The sequence below is a fragment of the Aulostomus chinensis genome, chromosome 15, assembly GCF_037954235.1.
Source record: "Aulostomus chinensis isolate RoL2024-O1b breed Wild chromosome 15, RoL_Achi_v1.0, whole genome shotgun sequence".
Classification (NCBI taxonomy): Eukaryota; Metazoa; Chordata; class Actinopteri; order Syngnathiformes; family Aulostomidae; genus Aulostomus; species Aulostomus chinensis.
The window spans coordinates 16,289,288-16,302,570 of NC_141334.1; the positions used below are offsets into that span (position 1 = coordinate 16,289,288).

General features: G+C 42.9%; 1 protein-coding gene across 5 annotated transcripts in view; it reads right to left on the minus strand.

The window, feature by feature from the left end:
• The window catches only part of LOC147248940 (roundabout homolog 2-like), a 98,532-nt gene that overhangs the window by 12,738 nt on the left and 72,511 nt on the right, over positions 1-13,283 (minus strand). For all 5 annotated transcript variants that reach the window (XM_086225930.1, XM_086225927.1, XM_086225929.1 and 2 more), the window contains 8 exons: positions 11,789-11,870; positions 11,529-11,697; positions 10,879-11,045; positions 10,668-10,789; positions 8,325-8,556; positions 2,017-2,141; positions 1,767-1,938; positions 560-736 (listed from right to left, as the gene is read on the minus strand). In XM_086225930.1, the coding sequence (XP_086082056.1) occupies positions 560-736; positions 1,767-1,938; positions 2,017-2,141; positions 8,325-8,556; positions 10,668-10,789; positions 10,879-11,045; positions 11,529-11,697; positions 11,789-11,870 (1,246 nt within the window). The remainder of the gene's footprint in view (positions 1-559; positions 737-1,766; positions 1,939-2,016; positions 2,142-8,324; positions 8,557-10,667; positions 10,790-10,878; positions 11,046-11,528; positions 11,698-11,788; positions 11,871-13,283) is intronic.

Sequence of the window (13,283 nt, forward strand, 5' to 3'; positions counted from 1 at the left end):
TTTCAGAAAAGGGGATCAGAGGAGCAGCACTCAATCATGTAAATCCCCACTGAATTAGGAAATCACGGCGGTCTCTCACCAAGTGACTGCAACCGACGCTGCATTATGATAATGGAACACACACACACACACACACACACACTGCTATATGCTTGACTCACAGAGGGATCAAGGAATATTTCACTCCTAAACCTGGACGTGGCTCATGTTAATGTGCAAACAACATCAGCCATGCTCTGATAATGGAAGGGGATCTTAAATTACTTATCTCACATGAATGTATTGGAACGCTGATGTGCATTGCTGATGGAACTCAGCACAGTTGATGCACATCAATGCACAGTGAATAGAAAGTAAATAGAGCCTATTTCCATCTGTGCTGAATACATTTATGTTGTTCTGCATTTTTAGGCACCTAAAATTGAGCTAAATCTGTGATGACATCAGCTTTTATTGGAGAGAGAGAGAGAGAGAGAGAGAGAGAGAGAGAGAGAGAGAGAGGGATCAACTGTGCTTTGAGCTTCTGCGTTGATGCAGAACCATGTAAATTGATTTTTACCTGCGTAGTTGCTGAGACCTTTCCTCTTCTTCCTCCTCCAATAAAGCCATGCGCTGAAGCCCATGAGGACAATCCAGCAGGCCCCTCCCAAACCAGCGATGAAGGCCGGCTGCTTCACCACATCTGAGATGCTATTGTTGCCCTCCGACCCCGTCATTACATCCTTCAGTTCCGCACCTGGGCGAACCCCACACACACACACACACACACACACACACACACACACACACACACACACACACACACACACACAAAAGGCCAATATATTTCTGGTGTGTCAATGGATTTTTATAATTCTGTATCTCTTACTTGACTTGTTTCAGAGCATAGGATGAACAAAAGAAAGAAATGTGAATAACAGCGGACAAAAAACAACAAAGTGAACATGAAATAAAGCACAAATCAAACATATACCATGAGGCTATGAGTAGATGAAAAACAAATAGGGCTCCAGTGGTAAAAAAACAAACAAACAAACAAACAACAGCATCAGTGCATCCAATATGTGGGCAGAGTTAATCAATTCAGCAGTGCACTTATCAACTTGAGCTGCAAGACATGAGATTGACAGAGCAGCTCTGACGGAGTTTGATTTTCCGTTGCAGTTACTGTGCTGTGAAATTAGATTCACAGTCTCCAGCAGGAACCCCCCCACCCCACCCCCACCCCCCAAACCACCACACCATCATTAAGCCTCAGTCCGCAGGCCTGTGTTTCCCTCTCTTGCTGTGTGTTAAGGGCGTTATTATATATATCAGTCAAAAGTCACAGATGAAGAGCATCTGGCTTTGGCTCTCATATTGATTCCTGGCTTATGTACTCTGAGCATCCTTTAGCTATTTTATCAGATGTGATAGGCTGATAAGCTCCAACAGAAACACTCTCTACTTTGTTAGCGGCAGCTGCCCACATATTGAAGAGGATTATTGATATGGCTAACAGTACTTGGCAGTGTTACCACACACTACATGTAATGAACCGCTATTGATTTCTCAGTAGATGTCTGTGTTGTGAAGCGCAATCTTCTCTCCTCAAGTGCCCTAAATTGATAAATCATTTTTCCAGACCTCCAATCCGTGCTGGAGACCTTGGTACCACATGATTAGGTCATTTAATTTGACTCCAGGTTTGGTGTTGTCTGTGTGTGTGTGTGTGTGTGTGTGTGTGTGTGTGTGTGTGTGTGTGTGTGTGTAAGTGAGTGGATTACCTAAGATGATGAGCTGGGGTTTGCTCCTCACCCCCACTCCTGCACTGGTGCCTGCAGCAACCTCCACATGGTACTGCACTCCAGTCTGCAGACCCCCGACAACCACTGAGCGGATGGTTGCATCCACAGACTTATTGACATGAAACTGTGTTTCGTTGGCCAAACACCAGATCTGCCAGAGACAGGCACACCGGTCAGAATTCACTGCACGGCTGCACAGGTACATTATTAAAATGCATTTTGAGTTTACCTTGTACTCCTGGATGATACCATTCTGTTGGTCAGAGGGGGGAGGGTCCCATGAGACGCTGATGGAGGTGCTATTATGGCTCCCGACTGTCAACACTGTCACTTGCTGTGGTGGCGCACTGGGAGCTGGAGGGGTTGGAAATGTTAAAAAAACAAAAGAAATTCCTGAGAAAAAGAGAATAAATGTCCCCAATAGAAGCAGGAGTGTCTCCCGTCATTGAGGGATGTTTCTCTCGCATTTTCTCAACTCATATTCACACACAGCAAGATACGGAAGAGGGTATTTTCTGTGCCAGCGTGGCAGATGAAGACCACACGGTATCAATTTCATATCTTAATGGTTTTTAAGCTATTTGTACCACTGGAAATCACAGGGAACGACTAAATGTACAATCCCTCCATTATAGTGAGTTTAATATTCCCTTATCTTGTACCCATCTTCAGTTATTAGTTTGTGGTTTAGGAACTGCACAAATGAAAACCATCAAAAGCAGACCAGCAAGTTTATATATATGTACGGAGCATGTTTGAGTGGATGTTTTCTCTGCCAAGAAACTAACGTCATTTCCATAATGAATTGCTGCAATTACAACAACATGCCAAAATTTCCAACATACAGTAGCTCTATTCAATTTTGCATAAATGCTCTGAATGAAAATGGTCAATCTGTTTGTCCTCTAATGAGGGTTTGGATTTGTTATGCATGTGTATGCTGTGTATCACGGGGCCAAATTCAAACTACCTTCCTAATGGAATGTTTCTTAAGTGTACCAAACTGGCCTGATAACCTGCGAGGACAGATTGGAGAGTTTAAAGGACTGCAGGCAGCAGGAGGCAAACGCCATATCCATGCAACTGAGCAAATCATCATCTCTCTCTGAATGGACTACACAACTGCTTGGGGCGCAGAGTTTCTCTCGATTTCGATTTGAGCTATCATTATGTTCTGACTGAGTGCATGAAATAACACTTCGGACCCAATTAAGGAGCAGCAACAAGATAACGTTGTCTGTTATGGATCCATGTAAGCAAGGAGTTGATATCAACAGCAGTGTGGAGACGTGCGAAGCGCGAGGGCCGTGGTGCGATGGTCTTGTTTGCCACCTTGTCAGACAGCAACATGGTGACTGTGACGTGAATCTTCTATATGCGCTGGGTTCCGTAAACCGCAGGAGACAAATGCAAAGAAGATGCGTGTTGAATGTCTTCTGGTTTAAGAGCTGCATTGGTAGATCTGAGGAAGAAAGTGTCTACGAGTCTTGAGGGTGAACCTTGCCAGTCTAATGGTGTCTGGAGAGCTCATGAAACTAACAAACGGTACATTTTTTTTTTAATTGAAGCGAACCTCCCCATGTGACATTACTAGAACGTGACAAAGAGGCTCCAAACAGAGATGACATACCCGCAAACTATTTGACAGTCTGCCAGTACAAAAGGAATGAAATTTGCAATATGAGATGCAGTTTATTTTTATTACATGTAAAAAAAAAAAAAAAAAAATGGTCTCAAGCCATTTTGAGAATATCTATATTCAGTTATTTAGACTGCATCTGAATTAATTACTGTTAAAACGTACTTGCACAGAGGTACTGTCACTGCTACGATGACCCAGAAGGAAAACCCTTTTATCTCATGACAGATAAGCCCAATATAAAGCTCCAGATGATGTCCTATCGTTATGCTGGGATATCATCTGGATGTGAGCACAAATAACATGAGCTCTATTCCTAAAACAAGTCCTGATCAGGACAGGCAGCAGTGCACAGCTCCACACTAACTTTTCCCACTAGTAGAGTCATGTTTCTTATTAAAGGCCCACTTAATCAAACATTCATGCCACACATTCATATTTCCCCCCCATATTCTTATTACATATATAAATTTTTGGAAATACATTGCTGGCTAATGGATATAAAAAAAAATGAAATGCTAAATTATGATTTCATAATTAAGGTGAAGCTACACTGAAGTACAAAGTAATTAGTATGTGCCAAAATTACCAGTGGCAACATTAAAAATGAACATATTTATGCATTGTTAATTATATTCTTATCATATAGTAAAAACTGTGCTGTGCTGCCTGCCTTCAATATCTTGAGACTGATAGTGAAATAATATCTAAATTAAACATCTCCTGTCAAGGTAGACAGTTATGTCAGGTGGTACCCCCCCCCCCCCAAAAAAAAGTGTAGCATCGTCTTAAAATTCAGCTTTTTGTGTTGTGTTGTTTTCCCCGGAGTCTTTAAAGACCTGCTACTTCTCTTCCTCTGATCGGCTGTGACCTTGAACCATCGTTCTCAACACGCCTAAAGGAACCCTGAACAAGCCAATCAGAGGCCGGGTAGGGCGGTGGGCGGCTCCCAAAAAGAGTTCAAATATGGGTAAGTGGTTTAAATGATCTCACATCACACCCCAGGAAGGAGCAGCAGTAGCAGAAGTAGCAGCAGCTGCAGAAATAGTAGTAGTACCAGGTTTGACAGAGCTAGCTTTAATGTTAGCAGTGCTAGCCTAGCCACTGCTAACACAATCGCAATAAGGGGGGGCCCAGCGGAAGTTTTATTATTTCAGGAGGCACAGGACTAATTAAATGGTGTATTTTGCCATTTTTCCTGTTTATATATGTTTCTTTTATACCGGCTGACACTATTTTCAAGTGGCACTGATGCACATACTAAATGGTTGTAAAATTGCAGCTCTCTGGCTCAAAGCCAAAACATCACATTTAAATTCAGAAAATGATACTGACTTGATCGTATTTAGATCCCGACTTTACCAAGCCAAGAGTGATCCATTAGCACGTGAAAACAAACCATAGTGATCGATAAAATATAAAAACAAATATGCAGAAAAACTCCATTTGCAGCTTTATTTCAAGATATTTATGCAGTATGTTCAATATTTGCAGTACACCATCTTGTTCATTGATGGTGTACTGCATTTAAGTGATTATTTCGAGTGTTCTTTGTCCCTTCCGTCAAATATTACTGTGTCATGAGGCAAACACAGTTCGTGTTATCTTCTCTTCACATGCTTGTTTTATACATGTCACACAGGACGGCATCAGAGTCTGCTGCATAATTTACCTTCAGCATAAAATAGCAGCAGCTGTAACATACTGTGTGCAGAAAGACCAGTAGTCAACATTGATCAGTACATTAACATTCAGGTCAATCTATTCTTCACATCTCTGTCGAGCCAAACACAACATTTAGCATAAAACTCTCCGCTACGTCATGTGGGGTTCGTTGGGAGTGCACTTTGTCAGAGTAAGCAAACAAGAAAGCTAGAGTTTTTAAATGTCAGTGGCGCTGCTTGAGCAGACTGATGGTCCAGCCAGTCAAATATTTACATTAGGAGAAGACAGGAACCATTAAGTATAGACGTGCAATTTCCGTATGTTAGAACAATCCCAGAGGATGACTCCTGACTGGAGCACCAGTAATGACTCAGGATATCATTACAATAAATGGACACAATCGGATGTTAATGATGTCACAAGTCTAATGAACGCTGCAGTTAGATCGAAATTTCAAACAAATTTACCTCCGATGTCTGTGGGAAGATTTACATGTTTACTGTGCTGTTAAATGCACGAATGTACAGGATATAAACTGGTAAATATAACTTAATGAGTCCATCCCTTAAGCTGTTAAATGAAGAGATTAGCAAACACTTCTATGTTAACAAATCTGCCCCTGTATGACCTGTGCGATGTAAAAAAAACCTCAACCTAATGGGATGAAGGAGTTCCATTTGATAGCGGATGGCCTTGTCTGGCCTCTCTAGCCCCAGTCTTATAATGGCCGTATATCTTTATATGACCTGCCACACCTAAATAGCACCTCGGCACACCAGAGACGCAGGAAGTGGTTGAATGCCAGAAGACCACAGGGATGAAGGTGAGGTCACAAAGCCGATCACCTTTGACCCCGCAGCTCTCAATGGTGATTCACTGAGGGTTTTTGAGAATCACTCATCGCAGGCTTGGCTCCCATCAAAACCAGGATATAATGACAAAAATCAGCTGTTTGGCCCTGCGAGGATGCTGAAATGGCCCATGCTAGAGTTTCACAAATGCAGCCTTTGCTCTCTTCTTTTATCGCTGTGCTCCGAGGCCCATTTGCGGCCCCCAGGAGTTTTGGAAGATCAAATCAATTTATCTGTACCATGACGCATTTCTTTACGGAATCCCAAGTAACAAGGCCATGGACCCCTGTATGGGAAAAAGGAAGCAGTGATGTGGTGTGGCCATTTTAATTGGGCTCTAGTGAGGTAGTTTTCTCTCTCTCTCTCCACCACCTCCTGTTTATTGGCCCTCTCATGTGTTACCATCACACACGGAGATGCTGTGGGTTGAAGTTTTCCTTTGTATTAATGGCCTCATCTTGACTTGCTCTCAGTCAGCCATATTTTACACAGTTCAGCTGATACAGCACTTGACCAGGATACAATTCTACAAGGAGCCCCCATGCACTCAAACACCTACCCACACAGACAAAGACACACACACACACAGACAAAGACGCACACACACACAGACAAAGACACACACACACACACACACACAGATGCACACACATACACACACACACACACACACACACAGATGCACACACATACACACACATAGACACACACACCTGGAAGTGAAGTTGCCTTGTGTTCTACTACACAACAGCTTATGCACCAGATGAATCCTGTAATAGGATGGGTCCTGACAAGCACCTCCAAGTGCTTTCGACTTAATCACATGCTATCAACAACAGATGGCGCTACCACAGAGAGAGATCTTTGACACGGGAGCTCAGTAGGGGAATGCTAGCCTCTCTCATATCCATGTTCCAACAGCATTACCCTTATATTGGTTCTGTGTTGGTGCCGGTGCCAGTTCGTGAACTGTCATTACTTTATTGCGTGCCTCTGTTTCCCCGGCAACACCAGCACAAGAAAAACTATAGCAGACTATATACTTTGTCTCCTCTAATCAAGGTGTTGGTCTGGTTGACGGTGATAATTCTGCAAAGTTTACCTAGCAGCAAAGAGTTTATGCGCAAGGGCTCCTCCCCCAGATGCCCATTTCCTACCCAACAGGACCTTTTCTCAGCCATTTCGACTTGTAATAGTAGGGTAAACAGAGGTGTAATTGCGCAAATGAATAACGGGCTTCTTAATGTGTGGCTCCCATTCCACTGAACCAGAACGCAAAGTACCAGAACCCTGGGCCAGCTAAACGGAACAGGATCAATGTTAATGTGGTCACTCTGCAATGACACGTCAAAATGGCTATTATGGAAAAGTCTGCTTTTGCAGATTCTTAGACTGGCGTTGAACCTTTGGTACTGTCTACCAAACCAGCCGTGCATCATCAGAGGATGGCGATTCTTACCTCACATTCCTGCACACACCCGTCTCTAGGTCCCTACCACAGCTGGAGAGGTAAAACGAGTGGAAGTTATAAAATTCAGTCTCCCATCTACATATGATCAGCTGTTGTCGTCTTAAATGTTTAATTCAGTTTTATAACAAGTCCAAGAACCCAGTGACTCCCACATGGGTAAGGTTACAGGCTGGACCGAGTTCTGCACATGTCTCCTATGGACACATATTTATGAATCACATGTAACTTCTACCTTATGAGATGTGAGTGAGGTGTTGTCATTGTTCACATGAAATGTTTCTTTCTTTTCTTTTTTTCTCCAAGAATCAAAATGAACTTTTAAAATAATTAGAAACCTCAGCCACCGATTAAGAATGTGTGATATGGTTAAACACACTGACAAAGCTAGTTGAAGGACCTGAAGCTGGAATTGTCAAAACCTTTGTGCAGGAGAACAAGCAGTCTCATTGTCGATAAAGCTCTGGGACTGTGTGTGTGTTCGTGAAAAGGACTGTATTGTGTGTGTGAGTGTGAGAGAGACGGAGACATGGCAGCAGGGGTCCATACAGGAGCAGCTAGAGATTTGAGTTCATGTCAAAGGCAACAGTTTCCGCCCCTCCTCCAAACCACTGGAGCCCGGGCTTGTCACAGACCCCCTACTGTGCTGTCTGGGAGACCTGTTATCACGCACAGGGACATGGCACTGCAGCAGTATGTGTGTGTGTGTGTGTGTGGGGGGGGGGGGGGGGTGTACTTGAAATGCCATTATGCATTACTATTTGGACATGAAACCATCACTTGAGGCAACAAAATATAAAAGTACGAAGAGCCATTTACACAAGAGCATCTTTCACGCCTGAGAAAGTCTTACATCATTCTAGCAACATAAAGTAGGCAGAGAAATTGATTTTTGACATTCATTTGTCGCTTACCTTCTTCCATGGTTCGTGCTGTCATGGATTCACTGTCTGCACCCTGGAACTCATTGAAGTATGGCCGCACTTTAATCTCATAGACGATGCCTTTCTTCAGAGCCGACAGAGTCATGTCCCTCTCTGAGGCGACCTTCAAGTCTTGTATCTGCCACGGTCCTGGGGAGGGCAGCCCTGACGTCTGCCGGTATAGAACGCGGTAGCCTTGAATAAACTGGGATGGATTATCCACCTGACAGAAGGGAGGAAGAGTGGGATGAAGACATACTGTATGGTAATGATGTGGGAGGTGTCATACATCTGTGAGTAAACTGCTTTGGAGCTCTGGATCAGCATTCATTCTGTGCCCCCTGTCAGCGACAATGCATGCTTCGTTAATCATACAGTTTAATTAGCAAGCGGGCGTTTAGGGAATTTGCCAAAGTTAAATCCAGAGTCAGTTACCCACGGCACATTCTGGATTCAAAATACCGGCTCAGGAAGGATTCTTTTTCTTTCAGTTTTTCTGGCGCATTAAAGAAGAAAACACATGACAGATGCAAACTCATGTGGATGTCTGGTTAACTGAAGCAAGAGGAGGCTCTTCCCTGCGGCAGCTGGTTATCACCGTAGCACTCTATCTCGCCTCACTCTGCCTGCTACTACTGCCACTAAACACAGTCGTGTTCAGAAGTCACACATTGTGACCTTCTTAAAATAATCGGCCAAGTCATTTTTTAAAAAAGTTTTTCAGAAAACACAAATTAAAATGGAGACAAAACATCATAAGGATTTGTTTTAGGGCATAAAGAATTGTCTTATTGACTTAGGCAATTATTTAAGAAGGTGACGACATACAGCACGTATGATGTGCTTGTGTCCAACCAGCTGTTTTTGAAGACAGACGCAGATTTAATCAAGACCTTTTGTGCGACGACAGCAAACCGTTATTTTTGTCCAACGTGACCGAGCGCTCTATTCTACAATCATACCTGATTTTTCTCCTCACACAGGCAGGTATGCCATGTCTTCCCTATGATTAACTTCCGATTATCTGCACATCTGATTGTAAAGTTACCTTGATATTTTAAAGTTTTTAAGTATAATTTTCATATATAAACTCCTAAGACCTTCTAACCTTTGACAAAACGGGGAAAATTTGAATGTCGTCTTGTTGCTAATGGACTTATCTGTGCAAAGAAGCCCTTTCAGCGGTACCTGTCAAGAGATTAGAACCAGAGAAATCGCCCCGTAAATATAGAGTATAAAGGTTTCAGTTCAAGCGGAAGTCTGGTGATATGGAGCATCTCAGCTTTGCCACAATATATTTGCTGAGCATCAAAATGACAATTAAACTATGTTGAAATATTGAATTCCACTTTGTAAATACAGGTTTTGTGCAAATACTCCGACGGGGCTCTCAGACGGCAACAAAAATCTCTCAAAAGTCCCTTCCTACTCCAGCGGTGAACATGAACTATTTTGATAGAGACACTTATGACATTAAGTGAAGGAAGAGTCTTTCCATCAGTGACAGCTGAGGGCAATAAATATGTGCCTCTCTGTTATTAAGGCTGGTCGTGTTCCACACGTGTGCAGCAGATAGGTGTTAAACTGGAGCGGCTGAATTGAAAATATGTTTGAATGGCGGTAGATGATCATGTGATTCACGGAGCAGAGCGGACAAAAGAAAAAGAAAAAAAAAAAAACTCACCAAGAATCCACCTGAGCAAAGTTTGCAGTTTTAGTTCATTTATCAGTCACTTACATTTCATATGTGTTTTCCGGCACATGAGCAGTTGGCGTGAACACGTTCACAATGAATCACAGACTGAAATTTACATTACTAAGACCCTAGAATATTTGCAGACAAGTATAACAGGTTCATTCTGTCACTAGGTCTGTCTGCAAAACAGCATTCCAGTACATGGTTGTCAACCTGACAGCCGTGAAATAGCAGACTAGTATAAGCACATTCTAGTATCATTAACCTACAGCAGCAGACAGGAGGGACACTTTGCCAAGAGAGAGAAATAACGTTTCCAAGATAAAAGGCAGCCTGCAATCTGCCTCCTGAAGTGACACAAGTAGCACCTAATGGTGATGTATTTGTCCTAAACAGAAGCATTAGTCTTGATTTCTGCATCAGCTAGAAAATATTCTAAATTGATGGAGCACCAGCTGTTAAGCCCATGAATGCGTAGCCTTCCCATAATGTTTATGCTGTATGTGTGTGCCAGCTAATCCAAAACACAGTGACACGCCAAGTATGGAGTTCTCCAACACGCTCAGGCAAGATTCACTTTGTTCCGCTGAATGTAACGGGAGCACAACGGCAGACCACAGGAAAAATACAGTACTCACCGTCCATGTGACCTGCACTGAAGTGGAGCTAAGGACTACAGGGTTATGCATGCTGACCACCACATCCCCTAACTCCTTCTGCACGCGACGATGGTCCACTCCCTGTGCTGTGGGACTAATGTCTTGGAGAGATAAAAAGGAGCAGGCATGTAGAATCAAATGCAGATGCTTATCACTAAGAATCCATTACAGTCTCATGTTTCTTCTGTACCTTGTGTGCGGACAGGCTCAGTCATGGGGCTAGGATCCCCAAGCCCTTGGGCATTGACTGCCCTGATGATGAACAGGTAGACGGTATTGGGTCGCAGGTCCTTGACGGTGAACTTGGTTGTCTTCACATGGTCTGCAACTGTTTGCCAGCTGTTACTCACAGATTGACTGTAGACAGACAAAGCACAGATCTAATTAGTTTGAAAGAATTGTGTCGTCACTGTAGAAAATAATCTAGACACTGGTGGGGGGAAAAAAATCATATATCAAACAATAATGACACACCATATTCACAGAAATCTTTTGAGATTCCTCCTGTCATCACGATTAAAGAATAATGCTGGTAACCATGATGAAACACTCCATGCCTTTGTAGTGCTTTCTTTCAGCCAACAATAGGGTAGAAAAAATTCTCATCAACATCATTCAGCTTCAAGTGAGAAGTATTTGCCGAATAATTAGCATTCAAATTGAAATACCAGAGCAAATGTTACTTGTGTATAATGGAGTCAAATTTAAGGCTTTCAGAATAACCAGCTTGAAACTGTCCCGGCTGCTTGCTCGAGCACCTACAGAAACACCCACATCTGTTACTGCCACGAAAGTTCGGGGTCACTAAATGTAGCCCGAGGCCGTAGGTCACAGACATACCCAAAGGCCTCAATGACATAGGAGGACACCGGGGAGCCTGCCTCTGGCCCTGGTTCCCATGACAACGAGATACTGCTCTTGGTAACATCCGTGACCTCTGGTTTGGAGGGCGGCCCCGGGAGAGCTGTGGCGTTGTTAGACGTGTCTAAATCTACAAGGTCGGTGGAGTCTGACAAAGGAAACGCAGAGAGGTAAAATGAATACATAAATAAATATGATGGTGTTCATTTTCTAGATGAAGTATTAGTCCTGATGCTGACCTCTGACATCCAAGTAAGCACTCCATGATGTTTCTCCGCTGGAGCTGGTGGCAACACAGGTGTACAACCCAGAATCAGATTGCTGGGGAGGACAGACCATATTAGCAATCGTACTCAAACTGGAGATTCTTTATTTGCAGTGTAATATTTCAAGAACTAGAAGTGTCCTTGAGAGCTCCACCAAGGCCAACAGCAAACTGTTAAGTACATTTTCATCATGACACACACACAAAAGGACAGACTTTCAATAAAGTATTTTCTGTGAAATTATTGAACAATGCGAAAAACAAACAATCTTGCAATGTGAAATAAAAGTGGGGAAAATAATCCCGTGCTGCTTTTTGATCAAGACCTTCTGCTAAACATAAAGTCTTTCTCCTGGGCTCCAAAGTTTTTGCATAATTCTAACGTGCACAAGTTACAGTAACTTCGGTCCATTGGGTATGAAACCTCGGTGATCTCTGACGTGTTCGTGCAGTTCCTCCTTCTGTTCATGTTCAACTCTGGACTAGCCTCCAGTGCAGGGAAATAACTTTTGCCATGGATTCCAGAGAGACAGTAGGAGAGGGGTGCTAGCAAAACAACCTCAAAGGTGACGAGCATGCTAACAGGCTATCAGTATACCTCTGCAGTTGTCTCTCTGACCAAAAATCCAACCAACCACAACAACAACAACAAAAAAAAAACAGACAGCCTCTCACCCTTAGCTAATCAAGTGTTGTTTCCATCCATCTGTAAATACATGTACTTGCTTGCGTTAAACACTAGGGGGCAAACAACTCAAATCCACGTGGAAACCTTGCACAGAGCTGTGGTGAAGCTGTCTGTCCTCATTCAGCCACAACTTCAAGCTTAACTGTGTCTTCATGTGTTTTACTCTGAAGTGAGCGATTCCTTACTAACATATTGTAGAAGAATTGAAACTAACGATTGGGACTGTACATTTGTTAGGAAATGATTTGCTCAAATAAATCGAGAAATAACAAAGATCATTTTCTAACTGACATTTACATAGTCAGACTTCAAGCAGTTGTCCCCTGCTGGTCATTAGAGGTAATGCAGGTTAATGGGGTTGACTTCACTTCCACACCTGGAAGGTAGAGCCACAACTTTTATACAGCCTGTTTATCCTGCAGACAGACAAATAAACAAACAGACCACCCGGTGCACTCTGTGGAGAACAAACCTCCACCAAGGCAGAAGTAATAACATGATTTTTTCAGTACGGTAAACAAATCTGCCCTTAAAATTTAAGACTTCACCCTTGGACTATGTTACATGAAATTTAGCCTGGTGGTTTTTGTTTCATGGTGAAGGTAATAAGAAATATTTCAGACAGGACTAACAAACCCAACTACATTCAATCAAAGACTTAGGTGAACCTATTTTCTTTGCTCCTCCAGACGCTTCACTAGAGTGAATCCAATAGCCTTTGTAACTCTGATCCCCGGTGGGTTCTACAAGCTCTTGCATCAGTCTGGGCTTTTGAAGGAGT